The sequence below is a fragment of the Pieris brassicae genome, chromosome 6 (genome assembly GCF_905147105.1).
Source record: "Pieris brassicae chromosome 6, ilPieBrab1.1, whole genome shotgun sequence".
NCBI lineage: Eukaryota > Metazoa > Arthropoda > Insecta > Lepidoptera > Pieridae > Pieris > Pieris brassicae.
The window spans coordinates 6,286,142-6,305,625 of NC_059670.1; the positions used below are offsets into that span (position 1 = coordinate 6,286,142).

At 32.4% G+C, this 19,484-nt stretch overlaps 1 protein-coding gene across 1 annotated transcript in view; it reads right to left on the minus strand.

Annotated features, from left to right (window-relative positions):
- The window catches only part of LOC123710955, a 39,759-nt gene extending 23,832 nt beyond the window's left edge, over nucleotides 1-15,927 (minus strand). Inside the window, exons 1-3 of the mRNA XM_045663297.1 lie at nucleotides 15,833-15,927; nucleotides 8,283-8,300; nucleotides 3,540-3,568 (exon numbers count right to left, since the gene is read on the minus strand). Of these exons, the coding sequence (XP_045519253.1) occupies nucleotides 3,540-3,552 (13 nt within the window). The 5' untranslated portion in view covers nucleotides 3,553-3,568; nucleotides 8,283-8,300; nucleotides 15,833-15,927. The remainder of the gene's footprint in view (nucleotides 1-3,539; nucleotides 3,569-8,282; nucleotides 8,301-15,832) is intronic.
- Between the last annotated feature and the right edge of the window lie 3,557 nt (nucleotides 15,928-19,484).

Sequence of the window (19,484 nt, forward strand, 5' to 3'; positions counted from 1 at the left end):
TATAGCCAAGTAGGTGATCAGCATTCTGCGTCTGACACACCATTTTTTGGGCGTGTCTTAAAAACTAAATGTCCTTGAGTGCCGGGGTTCGAACCTACGGATTAGAAGGATGACCTTAGGGATGAGAGGCTTCAGCCACTTAACCAACGCCATTAAATGTCCAATATTTTACCCTACCAACAAATTATTCGATACAGTCTCATCGAAAAGTGAAATATCCACAACGCAACTAAGCATGTATAATGAATTAGAAAAGTCGTTTTTGAGCGGGTGGGCCGATACAGATACTATCTCGATATTCACCGATTCCCTTAATTACCCGTAATGGAGCCGCGAGATAAGACTTCTTTGAAACGCTTATGATTTCAATGCGTGAGGTAAACTGTTGGCTGATACGTCGGGGATTTAATGAATATGGTATGATTACCACAGAAAGTAAATAGGCTTTAGTTGAATTTTAAACCATTGCAGCATCTTAAATATACTATCCAGGGGCTCTACAATCCCTTATGCAATGCATATTTCGAGGTCTCGGGGCAACGAAAGTGGAAGGCCCTGGCCCAAAATTTTGTTAAGCTAATGTAAATTACATTAAATTATTGAAAGAACGTACATACAGTGTCGATACACGGAATTGAATACAGAACCTCCGAGACTGCGTGCGAGTAAATTCAGTGGGCTATTGATATACTCAACTCCTCCCTCAACATGGGTAGTAAATTGCAAGTGTTTATCAACCCAGGGCTAAAAAAAAATATTCCATAGTAATATCAGTATATTAAAGCGAAAATTGGGGCGGCCGCAGAGCAGGCGGAATAAAATAAACGGCTTAAATATAAGGGTCTTTCCGCCAACTTCGATTTTGTTCAGTTTGGAGTAGAGACTCTTGGGCCGTGGGGTTCAAGTGCACAGGCGCTAATTAAAGAGTTAGCGCCTGGTAGATAGTACCGGTGATTCCAGAGCTGGTGCTTTCCTCGCTCAAGGAATAAGTATCACAATACATTGAAGAAATGCTACCAGCGTTAAAGGTACACTACCACAGTTAATTTTCTTTTATTCATTATTTTTATTATTACTATGTAGGTGTTAATACTCTGTATTTAATTGTTATGTTAAGGTTTTAATAAACGATACATAAAAATATGTTATAATGTAAATACAATATGAGTTCTAAGAAATCGCCGCTCCACTGCACTTTTGCGTTTTCAGTATTACCATATTTCATTCTTCCATACGATTACTTAAATCTTGTTAATGGTACTTAATTAAGACTTTTAAATTCGCCGGTCGTGTGGGCGGCGTTATTTTTTATAAATAAATGCGCGGGAGTCGACTATTGATTGTAATGTCACAATATTTAGGTCTCCAAATGTCGGGTTTTTGTGGAAAATAACGTTTAAAAACGTATACGAGGCAAAATATATACGATATTTAAAAAATAATTTTATTTCGCTTGTCTCGCTAAAATTCGGAAATGGTTGGTTCAATTTGGTAAATTATGAGAAAGGTTGTAACGTTGAGAAACATTAATATGTTATGTAAGTTTTTGTAGTTAAATATTATATATATATATATAAGATTAATTTGTAAATGTCGTTGAGGTTTCGTCTTTAACCACTTTCTTAAAAACAAAATTTTCACAGTATTGTCTTTTGTTAATATAGCTTTTACACATTTGAAGAGAACACTTTTTTACCGGATAAAAACGTCGGAAACATTTAAAATTATGTAAAATAATTATACGTTTATAATACATAGCTTCAATCCGGTAAAATAGTGTTTTCTTTAAACAAAATTTTCACTCACATATTTTCAAAACTCACTTTACATACATTGACTTAATCTTGTCAACCTGTCCTATGTCGATACAGAGAATATTTTTCACTTGAATTAGTATTGTCGCGGTTTTACTATGGAGATGTGTACATAAAACTTTTTGTTTGAAGTTCCGTAACAAAACAAACTCGGCTTATCTAAGGGTTTATAAATCTAAATGACACTTATGTTATTGGACATTATCGGAACGGAGAATGTTAAAATACAATTTATAAGTAAGGTAAAAGTTATAGGAGCAGTGTTGGCCTAGTGGCTTCAGCATGCGACTCTTATTCCTGAGGTCGTTGGTTCGATCCCCGGCTGTGCACCAATGGATTTTCTTTCTATATGCGCATTTACCATTAGCTCGAACGGTGAAGGAAAATATCGTGAGGAAACCGGCTTGTCTTAGACCCAACAAGTTGACGTCGTGCATCAGGCACAGAAGGCTGATCACCTGCCTATTCGTTTAACAAATGATCATGAAACAGATACATAATCTGAGGCCCAGACCTAAAAAGGTTGCAGCGTTATTATTATTTTTAAAAAAAAACTAAAGGGCTCATATTTGCTTCAAATGTGCTATGATTGTTTACGCTCCTAATTTTATCTAAAATTTATACATATATGTAACTTAATTAATGTTGGTTTAGATAACTCGTGCAACAATAGTTTCATTATAAATTGTGTTAGGTAGAAATGATAATTAAGTACAGTTAATATGTCAAACGGAAGAGACTAGCTGCCCACAACACAGGGTATCCTAGGGGACTGGGGACAGTTTAGTTTACTTAAATGTCCTGTTATTGTGTTTAATAAAGTTTTTATTTCTTTCCTTTTAGAAGAGTCTTTAAGAGAACTGAAAGAAAAGAAATTGAATACTGTTACTGGGTATATCTTTAATTTGTAAATATTTTTGATGATTGTCAGCGTGTTCAGGTAGAATTGAGAATCGTTTGGTTAGATCCGACACCCTGAAGATAGTTTTTTGTTTTAGTTTTTTTCAAGTTATAATTATTTTGGAGCGTTAGGGAAAATTATGAGAGTAAATTTTTAGGATGCGCGCGCACAACGTTACAAAGAACCCGACACCCTGAAGTTAGCTATAGTCAACATTTTAGTTTTTCTTTGTGCTACTCTCATCACCGTTCGTGTCGGTACCACCCGAAATTCATATTTAATGTTTTCTTTCTGTTCGTAAGGAAACTGACATCACATAGATCCAAAGAGTTGAGGTCGTGTGTCAGGCATAGAAGGCTAAGCACCTACTTGGGAATAAGAAAAAACAAAGATCACGGAACAGATGGAGAAATATGAGGTCCTGACATAAGAAGTTATACTTGTTCTTAAAAACCCTATATGCGTCCAATCCTATGTTTTGGAAAATTAAGTTTTAAATGAAATTTTACTATACCATATTTTTTATAGCTTAATAACGATTAATAAAATGAAAAAAAGTGCCGATATATATAGGTATAATTATCGGCACACATTACCAAAGAACTTTAAACAACTCAACTTTGTCGGCGTTCCACATAAGATTGACTCACCTTCTATTTATAAGCACACTAAATATATACATACAGGTAGAAAGTTTAACATTCATGTATATCAATTCACAGAGACACATTCACATTAGAAAATCTGAACAAAGCATCAGCATATAACACTTGAAGATATGTTTTGTTATATTATTTAATGTATATTTATAATGAAGTACATACCAGTGTGCGGCATGATGGCGGCAGTGTTCCTGAAAAAATCAAGATAAAACAATTTATTGTGTTTATTTTTGAATTTTAAACTGATATCGTGTCAGTTATCGTATTAATTTTAATTTATAAGTTTTCACGCAAATGGTCTTATGTTTTAGGGCTTATGCCTAATCTAACAATCTTTGTGGCGCCCAAAATACTGCTTCTGCCATCTATATCACCTGTATTTTGTTTTTATAGTTTAAGAGTCAAGGATCGAAAATTCTAACTTCAAATAAATAATAATTTACTTTATTCATAACAAAATATGGTTGTTACAAAAATTGTTTTAATGCTAGCCTACACTAGGGAGTCCTGTCTTGTGGGTGGGTCTAGTGGTTTCCGAATTTCAACTCTTATATTATCAGTTCCAGTCACGGTGTATATCAATAGAGTATATAGGTAACGCGACTGAATCTCTCGGCTGCATTTCGGGAACAAACCGTGATCCATGTGGTATCAAATTATTTCAGTATAATAAGTATTATTATTATTTACTTATGTAGCCAAGTTCACATTTTAAAGTTCGTCATGTTTGCTTAAAGGTTATTGCTTGTGGCAGCGTCCATGCGCCGGGTTGTCTCTCTCCCTAAAATATGGCGAGGGGGCCGATGGCTGGCCATGCGTGATACTCATGAACGGCTGGTACTTGTGGTGAATGGTCGTACTTGTATTCGGTGATGTTAGTTATTTCGACTATGTATTTGCGTGTTGTTCCCACGAGAATGTAAGTGCGTGCTCCTATTTCACTATGCCTCCTGCTGATAGAGGATCTTTGACAGTCTGAGACAAATCTGTGTTTTAATTTTTTTATTATTATTTATTACATAGGTTGTCATATGTAATGGTTGTAGCTTCTTACAAACGTTGTGTAAAACAAAAAAAACTTGGCTCTTAGAAATAGTGGCGGAGAGTTTATTGCCAGTTCTTCTCTTCCGTTCTACGCGCTTGATTTGAGAACTGGCAGTAAATGTAAAATTATAAGCATTTAATATATATTTATTTTTTTGACATTCATAAGTGCACATTGTGTTACCTATATGAATAAATGATTTTTGACTTTTGAATTGCATTTCTATGTGCGCTTGCTCATACAGTGATGGTAAACATGTTAAGCAAACCAATATGTCTAATAAATCCAAAAATCAACGACCTGTTAGACACAGATGGTTGCACCGATTTGTCTACAAAAATGAAGAACGGGTGTAACCCAACCACCACTAAATAATAGTGTAAGTACTATGATAATATTATTTACGTACATTTATATGTAAAGGTACGAAAGTATATAAAAATTAAGACTCTATTACAGAGTACAAATAACTAAATTAGGAAGGTAACTTCCTTATCCCCAAGCAATATTCTACGCAATCCTAGTAAGGAAAAACAAGATATAAGAACAAGATAGGACACGAAACTTGCATTTTCGCAAGAAATGTACGTAGGTTGACAAATAACTATATGTAATAGATATTATTAATTAATAGCTATTTTAGTGATATATTTAACAACAACACTATGACGCCTTATATTAAGGCAACTAAAAACACCCTATTTATGATGGATTTTTGTTTCTAGCAATAGTTATATCCATTAAGAAAACACTTTTTAAACGGATTGAAGCTATGTATTATTATTATAAACTTATAATTATTTACATAATTTCAAATTTTCCGACGTTTCGCGTTGTATGTAAATAATTATAAGTTTATAATAATAATACATAGCTTCAATCCGTTTAAAAAGTGTTTTCTTAATGTGTAAAAGCTATGTTAACAAAAGACAATACTAGTTATATCCAGATGGAAATTTGTCATTAATCTATCCTTAACAATTTCATCTAAAATCTGTGGATTAACCAAGACCGGTATCTTATAACTCTTAAGCTATTCCGTGAGCGACGCATTTTGTGTGACATTTGAGCATGAAACCACGACGTCTATGATTAAACCCGCCATTACGCGCCGATAACACGCTTAAAACATAATTTATTCAAATTAAAAATACTTATCAAAATATGATGCGGTGATAAATCAGAAATTAAGTGAGTAGGTGCGTGAGGAAAGTGGAAAATCGATGGTATCTCGCTGTTCGATCACCGTGAAAATCAAGAAATTACGAATGAAAATTGTTGCTACACGCAATATTAGTCTTATGGTAATGCTTTAATTATTCTGGGTCATCAAGGTCATACAACTACCCTTTTTCCTTAAGCACTTACGGGGATATTTAGAAAAGAGACTTCCCGTATGATGAAACGGTAAGAAGAAGGGATGCTGGCGCATCCTTGCAAGAATTGTACCCGATCTCTACCAGCTCTGCAAATCAGGGCGAATTGTAAGAATAGCCCTTCGTACAGCAAGGTCCATTCCCCATTATTCATGGCCATAGGGCGTCGTAATTTCAACGGCTGATCACGTGGTGGGATGCGGACAAGGCTACGTTGTTTCCATGTTCTGCCTTGGGTGGATGGTGGCGCCGTGGGTTTGTAGTAGCCACATAAACCTCCAGCACAAGGCAGATGTATGAATAACGCATTTCCCCACGGTAAAAACAGTCTAGTTTCCGAATTTTAACCTTAGAGCATTTTTAGGGACTAGGGTTATATACGTATATATCTTGGTTTTAGTATGTTATCTTATTTTAATCATACATTTGTGGTTCACAGAATGCATATCCTGTATAGTTAGAACTAGTATAGTTCTGAAAGTTAAGTATAGAACAAGCGGGAACTATTTATTTCTTTTGGAAGGACATTATATTTTTGGAAGTTTTTATATTTCATGTATAAAAGGGAAAATGTTCCTCTGGTGAGTGCGTATAGGATTGTAACACAAACATATTGTAATTTCATATAAAACCACGAAATAAAATTCTGTTACATTGGGTTGCGTTATTAAGATTCTTCGACTTCGACTTTCAATCGCTTATTTTAACAAAAATCTTGAATATTCATAAGTTTTAGCCCATACTGAAGGCTTTTTAAAACCTATATCGAACTAAATGCTATGATACTGCGTCTATGTGTAAAACCTTTGTAAAGAGTATATTAGTTATATACTCTGTGCTTAGATTTTTATGTGTATGTTTGGGTATATTGTCGAAACGAAGGAGTTTGTCTTTTCCGACTAAACAACTGCGAGAAAAGGTTTACAATTTGACGTGTCTTTTAGTTATCCAACTAAAAACCCGAAGCTTAGATATGAAAATGTATAGAGTTGCGTGCTTTACTGACCTAACGATTTGTATAATATTATGCTAATCACGATGTAATTGTGATACGCTCGCGTTAATACAAGGGCTGCGTTATGCTTAAATTGAATTATACATTTACACGGCAATATCGCGGACCGTTAGTATTAGCAAAACTAGATAGAGATTGGAAGAGGCTCTGTTGGAATTTGTTACTAATATTCGTCCTATTGACTCACTGTTATTTTTATATGGGATAGGATCTAAATGACCAGGCCGCTCACTTTGAATAAAGGTTATTGCAGTAATGTTTCTGACCTTTGAGGGTATGGTGCACGCTTTTCTTAAAGTTACATCTCTATTGGCAGCTAGGTCCATGAAGAGGTGATGCGCCGCTGAAACGGATTGAAAAGCGCTCTGTGGAACGTCAAGCTTTGAGGTGCAAGTAAAATAAAGTATTATTGTTTTATATTACTGTAAGCTTGTTTATTCTACCTTTTATTTATTTATCTATTCCGTGATTATTTAATAAAAATCGTGTTTTGTTATTTTCAAATCTTCAACCTTAACATATCTTCAGCCTATGTCAATTTTGTTTGAAAATTGATGATGTCATAAAATATATGAATAACAAAAATTAAAAACTGTATAATCGTTCTGCTTTAACGTTGTGTTATTTTGCCTAATTAACTGATAGAAATAGAAATAAAAGGTTAATCTATCGGCAGACCACCGGGAAACGGATGACAGAAGTAAATTATACGCTTAAACGATTCATTAGTTAAATGGGTTCTGTATGTTTGTATACGTTAGTAAAACTTACTTATTCAAAAACGTTTTTAATATTAGCTTTTATATAAATAAATGTAAGTACCAGTTGTTTGGGTATTTGCTGTAAATAATTTATACTAAGGATAAATACAAAGACTTGTGTGAAGCCTAAGGCAAAGTCTAGTAATAATAGTTTTAACATTGTCACGAACGAAAGCAACGGTACAAAATAAATACTTGAATTATGTTTCCTTTATAAAAATATAAAAATGAGTCATTTTTTTTCATTGGCTTTTAATTTTCCTCGTTTTCGGTTGTGGTTTACGATCTTAACAGTGTTAAGAAGTCTCATAGAAAAAATAAGCTTTGTTCAACTGTAAAGCTCATGTAAAAATAACCTATAGTTCCCGTTGACAACTCTATTCTGCAAAGTCCCCGTAATTACGTCACTCAAAACAAACACGGATCTCGAATAAGAGTGTTGGGAGTAAAAAAACAAGTGAATTGATTAGCATACGACACCTCCAGACCTCCCAGGGTTCAATTAAAGCCCTTGTACTTTCGCGTGCGCCTCCATTATCGCGATTGAGACTTTACTAGGCCTTTTGCGATTTAGACGCGATTCCAATGCGATTTTTAAATTGATCCGATCTTTATAAGAAAAAAGTTAAAGAAAATATAAAACTGAAAATAAAAATTATCTAAATTAAATGTTAAAGTTTAGCATACTTTCGATCTAGAAAAAATTACCTCGTCTGACAGAATTATCTGAAATTTAAAGAAGAATTTATGTAAATGACATTTCAACACTAGCACATAAGAATTTTGTGCGTTTTTTATTGCTTCCATGTATTAAATTTTTTGTAAAGATAAGTGGCTGCGTGATTTAAAATTACGATATTTAGATAACCACTGTTCTTGTCTTCTCTTATTGTCCCTTTAAAATTTCCAAAATCCTTGTGCAGTCGACATGTTCGGCGTTGATTAACTAACAGTTTGAAAAAAAACATGTTTGTAAATATGTCGTAAGAAACGTATTATTTTTTAATAGATCAAATCAACAAAGTTCCTATACGTATATAGAATGTACACATAAATATATATGTGTATTAGAACACGTATTTTACAAATATTTTCCTTAAACATGCAATAATTTTGGGCCAAGTAAGCAACCTTGACTGAGGTTGGATATCGAGTTTTTTTTTTCTCAAAGTTATTTACGGTCTATAAAATATTTCACATTTGATAACATCAATGATAAATTTAAATTACGAACACTAGTGAATAGAATTTATGTATAAATATTTCAAACATTAATTTTAATTAAGATAAATGAATGGGCGTTTACGCACTACGGCAACGCCTATTTGATAAAAAATATAATTCAAGGAATCAGAAGCTTTTATGAGTATTATATGTATATTCTGTCAAAACAGAACATAAATTCAAGAAAATAAATGTATCCATATTATGTGCTAATCAAAATTTTAATAAATAGAAAGAAAATTTGAATGATAGTAGAAGTGATTTAAATTTTTACGATGAAGTAGGTGATTTAGTAAATTGTGTGTGAAAAAGCGGAAATTGAATTCATAATTTATATGAAGAATAAATTAATTTTGTGAATTTAAAAACGTAATTCATTCATAAATATTGTTGGGTTTAGAAGACAAGGTTTAACGGTCATTGTCCTGTATGTATTTTGAATCACATAGGAATAGATTTGTTATACATTAAATAATGGTTAGAGATTATTATTCCCACTTATAGTTATAAACCATGATAGGTGTATATAGAAGGAAGGTGTCATGAAAGACTAAAAAACTCAGCAGCTATGTGAAAAATTATTAAATAAAAAAGTCACATCAAAAAGGATATTTATAATCTAAATACGATACGCACAGTAGTATATTTTTCGCTGTCTCGTGTTTATATAAAGTTATTTATCTAGTTGAGAGTTAAATTAATAATTGGGTTTCTCTGATAACAGGTCTGAACGCCATTTAAACACATTAATGGTTGAATATATCTTCATTTAACTCGAGTTGTGCGACTAAATTTAACAGTGAGTGCACTCACACCGAAGTGTAACGGACATCAACTTCACAAGGTATTTAATATATTCCATTAATAAGCGATTTTTGATGTTATTGTTTGATAAAACAAAATACAATAGCAGATATTATATACATATTTTTAAGCGTTTGATTAGACGAGGCCAGCTTATATTAACTTTGCAAATTAAGGGTCATTGAGTAGAAAATTTGTAAAGAAGTTATCTCATCACCGAGTGCCAATTAAATGGTGTGGTACGGTGCAGTGTAATTGAGGGCCGTTCGCATGTCAAGCTAAAGATAGCAACACCGAGCCAAAGATTTGCATTTATGCGCCACACAGCGCGACCACCACGGACGTATTAGCCAATAGATTTCCAGTTCAGACTAGCTTTGTAACGATAATCAATAAATTAAATTATAAACTACACTATATAACTATATTTATTTTTATAAATAAACGGTCATAAAGGCACATAACATTATTATTGAAGAGTTTTGATCTTATAGTGAGTCGGAGTTAAATTAATCCAATCAAATTAGTGATGAAGTCATCTTGCTATTGGAAGTGCCAATTAAACGGTACGGTACAGTGTAATTGAGGATTCGCATGTCGAGATAAAGATAGCAACACCGCACTGGAGATTTGCATTTATGCGCCACACAGAGCGACCACCTCACAGAAATATAAGCCAATAAGGTTCCAGCTCTTCTTAGTTTTGCTAACAATGTACTTAAAGTACTGTTTTAAGTCTTATTGTATCTATGGTGGTCTAACCTCGGAATATACCTTATTTATTAGGAAAATAGGGATTGTTATTATATTTCCCAACTGATCTCTTTCACAACTTCTAATTTATATATAACTAGCTGCCTTCGCGAAGTTCGTTTTATCTTTATTTCATTTTTTACTGAGCCTACCTTTTTAGAAGAAACGTACCAATCAATATCTTTAATTATTTATAATAATTGAAAAACCAAAATAAAGTATTTGTACACTTTTCAAATATTTCTTTCTCTATATATATGTTTATGAATAAAATAGACTTGCAACAACCATAGAATATAGGTTAGGTAGGTAGGTTAGGTAAACTAAAACAGTAAGAACTTGATTGTGATTGTTTGTATATAATCTTCACACCTGTTATCTTTTGTTTTATACTGTGTAATTTTACATACTCTGTCTTTGCTATTTTTTCTATGGTATTTTCTCATTGTCATATGGAATATAATTGGTAACATGAAAATTATAAGATTATCTTTAATTAATTTTTACTAACTTTCAATGTCATCTTTTGAAACATCACTACAGAACTAATTGCAGTCAAAAACCTCAAAATCAAAAAGAGGTGTTAAAACCTCGCGTGTCTGCAGTAATGAGATGTTGATGAGTGAGTTCAATTTTACACCCAATTTTCGCACCTTACAACCAACGCCCCATAATTGTGTAATTACGTTTTTATATCAACGTGTATTTTGTCTTCGTCTCACCTAAGCTAAAAGAATGAGATAAAAACCTCTGTAAAATTTCTAGATTTTTAATATGTTGGTCAAATACTGTATTTTGGAGCCTGCTTTGTAGGCAATAAGGTCTTCGATGTTTCAATGGTATGGTTAGCTCGCGGCTTTGGTCGGCTTTCTCTGTCAACAGCGCAATTGCGCTAATTTGAATAAATTAAGTGAAGAGGTGTTAATGAACCGTATTTAGGGATACTCAAGGTTGCGGAAAAATAAGTAAGAATGGTCAGAAATTGTTTGAAAATATTACTTGGAAGTGTAAGTGGTACAAATTACGAGGTAATTGAGAATTATTGGTAAAACAAAATTTGAGGTTCTTACAATGTTATATAGTCTCATTCAAAAAAGAATTTATCGTCATTTAAAGTTTCTGATTATGACGTAAGTAAAATCAAAAGCCTCCTCCAATATCTATTATATAAAATGGTATTATATGTAATATGATTCTAGTTTTTAGTTAATTATATCTCATTTTTAATATGATTTTATTTTTATCAGCACCGAAATCATTAACTATATGCAAACTTCAATTACATTAGTTTAATTTTAAGTAGTGTTTAATTTGACAAAATATCTAACTTATAACAATCGTAAAAATAGCTTTTGTAACCTTAAATGAAATTTAATATATTCGAATGCCACATGCAAGTTAACGCATCGAGAAATTTCCTAATTAGCTGAACTTTTTTAAATCCCTTCAAACAATATGTGTGAAGGGGTGGTATTTACATATTCGTGCCACATGAAAGTTGATACACCATGTTTAGGCTAAATTTTAATGAATTCGCACTAAATTTATACGGTGACTTTGATTTTCTTTTGTTTTCACGTCAAAATTATGTAAACAATGGCTTTATAACATGCTCAGTGATCGCTGGCTTAATCGTGGTACACGTTTTTACTATTTCCTTAAGTGTTTTAATATTAAATGGCGTTTATAAAGGTATTATATAATTATAGGAGAAAAATCCGTGTTACACATAGATTACAATGGCGGAATGTTAAAAGTAATTTTCGCTATCGTAAAGTTTTTGTCTAAAAATGAAAGCTGTGTTTCAAAAAATGACCATAGTGATATCACGGTCAGATCAGATATATTGATAAAAATTAACAGCCGAGTTACATCATAAAACCTACTTGGATTATTTTAATTCGATTCGATAATATCTTTTGTTTTATGGATAGCTATAAAATACATTGCATAAGTTGAATCAGATTAACTGTATCTTATTAATTTAAAGAGCATAATCTAAGGACTTGACGTAATACTGAGAATAGAAGATAGTTCTAGAATGTTGGTGGAACTAAGACCTTTTTAAAGTCAAACTTTGTTTCTAGAACAATAAAGAAACAGTAGTTAAAAGCTACAAATTCCTTTTTTTTCAGAACATTATTATAAATAATTATAAATTCTTCTTTAGAAGTCTTGGTATACCACGATAAAAACCTAAGGTTTCTGCTCAAGCAATGGTCTATTTTCTATTTTTTTTAATGGGTCACAAATAAGCTTGGCTGGCATTTGAGATTTCCGTAGTCAAACTTCAAGTAGTTTTGAAATATAATATAGAAGGACGTCAACTAGCGGTTTTCGCGGGATAACAATATTAAAACAAAATCAGTGGATATATATAGATATCTTTCATTATTGTGTTAATTATTAAGGTATTAATGACGTGTATTTACAATATAGGTAAAACCTAAGCGTAAGACTTGTGTACACAGGTACCACGATAAATTAAACCTATAAAACCCTTATCTATTTATAAATCACGTTTATATTTAAATTATGAAACGCCTCAAAGTAAACATAGTTTAAAATTTTAACAGAACATGTAAATGGGGATAATATTTTAACTTTTGATTGCACAATAAAACAGTTGACGTCATTTCTTATCAACTTTAAATTTAATTTAGGCTTAACTTAAAACTGGGATCATGCAATGTTTGATATATATTTATAAGTTTTTAACACGAACGCTTTAAAAAAAAGTCAATATAATATACCGTAGTTATTATAAAATCACGAATAAAATGGTTTTTATTGTTACTCTTCTAGTTAATGAATATGTAAGAAATTCTTAGAGCAGTCTTGGCTTAGTGTTATAAGCGATGAATTATCTATTTATGTGCGCCTTTAACACTTGCTTATACGTTAAAGGGAACAATGGTGAGGCAACAATCGTCAGCGTGTCAGGCACAAGGAGCCGATGGAGAAATCGAAAGCTCACCAAGAGTTGCTGAGTATTTTTTTTTAATATTAAGTAACAATAATACGCTGAATTGAAAGATCTTACATGTTACATATTGCATTGTCTCAACAAAATAACTTCGTATCTAGTTTATCTATATATTGTAAGTAAAATTACCTATTGAAACTTTCAAGTAATTTGCCTAAGCAGCCTTCAGGCCACGACCTACAACAGATGGATCTTCCTATTCATTCAATTTCATTAAATAAACCTATTTATTTTAAATAATCTTAAACAAATTGTATCTACTTCAGATAATTGAAATCCCAGTTGTTATTAAAATCACTAAAAACCCTAAGATGACAATTAGCGAATATTTCTTTGTCCTACGCGACACAGAACTATTTAAAAATATGTTCATTGAGATTCATATCATTTTTGATGCAAGTTGATAAAATATCCGCGAAATGACGTGAGAAAATATGATAAAAGGAATACTTCATCTATATTACGGCGAAAATGACAAAGAAATTGTTTTTATCTGCTCATAATTATGTTTGATTAAGACAAGACTTTCAGCTTGAAACTACACGCCTGCCCTGCCTGGTTTCACTAATGACACCGCTTAATCAGCGTTTTGCAAGAAAGCAAGTGGCGGTACCTCCTTTAGGTGTAGATATTAGATTTCCATTTGCTCCCCTCTCACTATGAAATAGAGTTTTGTATACTTCTTATTATTTAATTGATTTGTTTATTTTTTATTATCTCTTCGTGAATGTTATTTACTTATGTAGAAGTGATTGTCACATTGAAAAAACAATTTTATTTTTCTTGTACCAATGTGTGCCGAGCGTTGGCAAGCTTTTAAATAAATAACTTTCTGTATCTGTGCCTGACACACGCCGTTGACAAGGCGCTATGCTTTCCTTCATTGTACGAGCGAATGTTAAATGCTTACATAGACTGTAAGTCCGTTGGTGCACAGCCGGGTTCCAACCTCCTCAAGAAGTCTTTTCTGTTGCAAGATTCTTACAATTTTAAATTTGTAATATTCGTGCAATGCGCATAAAAACTATTATTAATGATACATATATGTACTGTATTACATTTAAACATAGGTTATCCATAATTGGGTGGCATAAAGACTTGACTGGAGCTTTCATGTAGTATTTTTAACTGTAGCTCTAAATCGCATTTAATATTTTATATTAAGTATAGTTTTAAGTAATTTAATATAATTCGTAAGGCGAAACTTAAACAAAGTATTGTTGAATTTAGTACATCATATTTTTAGGTTTAAGACCTACGATAGACTAAGAACTTAATATTTCACATGTGCTCCATACATAATAAAAAGCTCACTATTTTAGGATATGTCCGCTGTCAAACCAACAAGTTTATTACGTGTTACCATTTATAAACCGGGCCGTATTAGGTGTCCACACATCTTTAATTTCTTGCTTGTTAGCGTTGTAATTAAAATGATTAGCTTAGTTCATAAAAAATCGACTCGTTATTGCGACTGGGGTGGTTATTGGAATGGCTAGAAATTAATTCGGATTTTTTTCTTTTATCCGCAGCTCCCGAGGCAATCTTATTTTGCGATTTAATGTGATTCCAGGGTAAATCGTTCTTGTGTTACATGTTAAGTACAGTTAGCTACAACATTTTATGAGTTTATTTCTTAGTGTACATGTGTTTCTTAATTATTTTAAAGATAGCTTTCTGTATCTAATTTGTTTCGTAGATTGTTGGGTTTAAGACATGCCATGCCATGCCACGCTGTTCCTTTCAGTGTCCTTTGATGAGTTTTGAATGGACTACTCAAAGGATTTAGAGTGAGTCCGATATTTATCCATTAGATCATAAAAATGTATTTAAAATACATTTATCGATGTGGCTTGTACTGAGAACTTAATATTGAATTTTAAATTATGCCCTAGGTACAAGAAATTAAAATAAAAGGTTTATATTTTAGGAAAAAAGTATTGAGATAAATTATTTTCAAATAGCGAACCTATTTGATTTAATTTTAAGCACTGTATACTTTTTAATATAGGTACAGTTTACATACACAAACAGTTTACATATTACAAAGGTATAGTTTACATGATTTAAAAATATATCATTCCATACATATATGAAATTAAAATAATATTTTTTATTTCCAAACTTATTCTATTAAGATAGTATTGCCACAATATTATATTGGGATTTGAAACACCCAAAGCGCTATGTAAAGTTGCGTTGATGTCTTTTCTTGCGGCATTTTAACAAATAATAATTTTAGTGTGTTTGAAAGGTTTATTTGATTAATAAATATATTATTTGTTCTACAAATATTAATATTTATTAACCTAACTCGTGTAAAAATAAGAGTATAGAGGAAATTAATTATAACGAATTTGTATTAGAACCATTATATATATAATTTAACGTTTATCCGAGATTATAAATTAATTGTTTATCCGAGAAATTGTATATTATTTATTTAATATCGTTGTTACAAAATTTTAGTATAAAATTTTAAATTTCTTACCTTATTCAGCTGAAGATTCTCAAAAGCTCTAAGATAACTTTCATTACATAGAAGTCTTTAGTCACTACACGACACTGCACAGTAGAAAACAATGTACGTAAAAATAGAATACAATTTTGGGTTAAATTTTAAATTAAATTTAAATGTAGAACCTCTATTCCAAATGTTCAATGGAAACGTAATTTTATAACTTCGAAAATGGAATTCGAATTTCAAAAGTTGAAAAATCAATCCATACGCGTGATCGTGACGAAGCGCGGAACGCTTGTAACGGTAGAACCGTATCTGAGCCCCGCCTACGGAACGGAGGGGACCGATACACCTCTTAGCTTCTTCACACTTCCCCGTAATAGAACAACCAGTCTTATTGACCTCCCCTTCTGCCCGACAAGTACAGAAACAGACATCTGCAGTGCGTTTACTTCGTACATCATAGTTCTAGATATTTTGGTCGCTTCAAAAGCTTTTATTCGCGTTGTATTGAGTTTGTATCTTTATGTAAACGGAATAAGGTATATATTTAAAAGTGAATTTAAGAGGAGCGCATCTGGGCGGGATGATAGACCCTTATAAAATTTAATACGGTAGGTATGTTTGCGTTTTCTATTAGGGTGGATTGAGCGATTTTCTCATTTTTTTTTGATTTGGCTTATTAAAAGGAAGTTTATCTATCGTTTCGAGAAGGAAGTAATTTTTATAATGCCTTAAGTTGAAAACTGATAATGTACGTACGTACTATATTAAAGTAGTTTGGAACACGATATTTTTAAAGTCTTCATTTGTTTGACTAAATAATAATTAATAAATAATTTTCGATGATAAGTTTAATGTTTTAATTCACTTTATATTTTAGTAAAAACTTCTTGCTTTTATGTAGTAGTACGTTGATATTATTTACATATTCTTTATTATTAAGGAATTGCCTATCCGAAACATCAACTTATTCTGAAGATGAGCTATTAAAGAGTTTAAACTTCCTAAACGATAAAAAGGAGTATATCGTTTAATTGTATATACATGTTTATATCTTGCAACAATAAATAAAAGGGCCGCTATACAAACGTTGCTAATATTAAGAGACCATGCTTTATCTTCGCATCATAACAGCGCAATCTCGTCCGTAGGTAAAGTTCATAATATGTGTTAACATTGCCTTTTATCTTCATCAGAACACAGACACAATTCATTTTGGATTTCCTTTTTTCATAATTGGAATAATCCTTGACCGGATGTACATTTTCGATTGCCATTTTCGCAAAGGCACGAAACAATGACTCATTAGAACTAATTTTTGGGATGCTATTACAATTTTTACAAGATGTTATGCGAGAAAGTTGTTAAAATTGAGTAAATTTTTGTTATTTTCAAGTGTAATTGCTATGTGCTGGACGGAAGGCAGATGCGTGTGACTTTTTTTCAAATTTTACGTGCACAATTATTAGAGTGACCACGAAAATTAAGAACGTGATGTACATTTTAATAAAAAATTAGTATAATTATATACTTGACTAAATGGCTTCAAAATTCGAGCGTACTCCACCCTCAAAGGCCGGCAACGCACCCACTAAAATAGGTGTTTATGGGCTGCGATGATTGCCCTTTTTGGGCGTTCCGCAGGCTCGTTTGCCCCCCTATTATATATAAAAAATGGCTTACTATTCACAGACACGAGACATTAAAACAGCAAAAAAGTTAACAATTAATGATTATTAATAAATAATTAGGCTTATAAAATACATATTTTGGCATCACGGCAGTGTGACCGCCATAAGAACTATAAGTTCACTGAAAGAACAGTTGAAAAAACGTTAATCCGAGTTTTTTCAATATCTGGCAATATATCTCTCTTTTGGAAAGGTTTTAGCCGAAGATATAAATAGTAACAGCGGTGAACATCGCCTCCTGAAGCTTAGGCACTGGAGTACTGCCGGCTATCATTCCGTGCCATTTATCATCATAATAAGGTATAACGCAAATTTTCCGTGCCAAGTTTGTTGTAACCTACAGATTCTATAATGAGTAATCGGATACTTAAGGGGGTAAAATAGGTGAATTACCCCCCCCCCCCAGTTTCCGAAGGGGTTGAATATAAAGGCACACATATACATCATAAATCACTAACTTCAAATTTAATCAAAAATAGTTATCTAATTAGATAACTATTTATTTAATTAGGTCAGGTCTAGTTAGTGATGTCGTCTCTGGTCTCTTAAAAACGATGTTTGGCAACACAAATTTGAAAATAACGTAATATTAGCTAAGTTCAAACTACCCACAGTTTTCAAAAGCGTAATAGCAGGGTGCTCAGTCGGGTGCGAAGGCAGATTGTACGCGCGATACACAACGGACGACGTTGACATATAATTCCTCTAATAAAATTTTATCTGCCGAGATATCGGTTAAACATAGCTTGCGTTTTGATAATCGATTATTTCGTTAATTTTCGCAAATCGATTTATAAGATTAAGACTGTTAGGTTGGAAGGGTTTCAAGTTTAACTGATGAAAAAAAATTGACGATGTCACATTTAAAATATATGACTAATTTACCCAATAGTTTAATGTGTACCTATAGGTAATAAATGTGTTTTAATTAGGGTTGAGTTCTCTACTATACATCTACTTCTATGCAATTATGTATTATTAGAGTAAAAAAGTAATTTAGAACTAACCTAATTTACAATTTTCTTAACATTCTTATTAAAAAGAAAATCAAAACAAATTTAAAAAGTTTGGTTAAAGGTACACTCTCACCATACCTTTATAGTTGAATTACCTAGCATTCTCGTATAATAATAATGTCTTACTTTATTTCCATATACTTAATTTACGTACATTTCAAATGTTGTTAGTAATATTGTTATTGAAGCTTAATATTAAAAGTATCGTCAGTATAATCTTTTTTCACGTAGCTTCTAGTAGCGTAGATCTTTGCAAATCGTGTGCCAGACTTTTACTACTATTTCTATTAAGTCATCAGCCCACCGTCTTTTTGGCCTGCCCAATCTTGTATTCCCGGGTGGTCTCTTCCATTATTATATGTATATATACATTGTCCATTTGGTGTCCGTGTTATATGACCAGCCCATTGCCATTATCATTTCAAAGCATTCTCGTATATATTACCTTTATTATTGTGCATTAAGTTGTATTTTACTATGTATTAAATTTTTAAGTAATATTCAGTAATGCTTTGGTTATGCCACTTAATACTCTAATAATACTTATAATAATGAGTATGTATGTAGTGTAGAGTCAGTAACCGGACATAGATGCCCATTTAGTCCGTTGTGGGTAATTAAGCCAACCTAGCTACTTTCAGAAGCACAGAATTTTCCTAGGCACTTCGCAGGCTTCACTAAGCGACCTCCTTGGATATCTGTTTGTTGTTCTCTGCGCTGAAGCAGCCTGCACAAGGTACTGTCGGTCGCGCCAAGGACAAAGAGATGTTTATTAAGGAGACAGAGGCCCGTAATTGTTATTTATTATGTTACCTAGTTAGAGAGGTGTTGGATCAGTGGCTTCTGTGTGAGCCTCATCCCTGAGGTCGTAGCTTCGAGACCCGGTTGCGCACCAATGACTCTTCTGTCTACGTGCGCATTTAAAATTCGCTCGGCAAAAGAAACTGTCAAAACTTAAACCCAAAAAGTTAA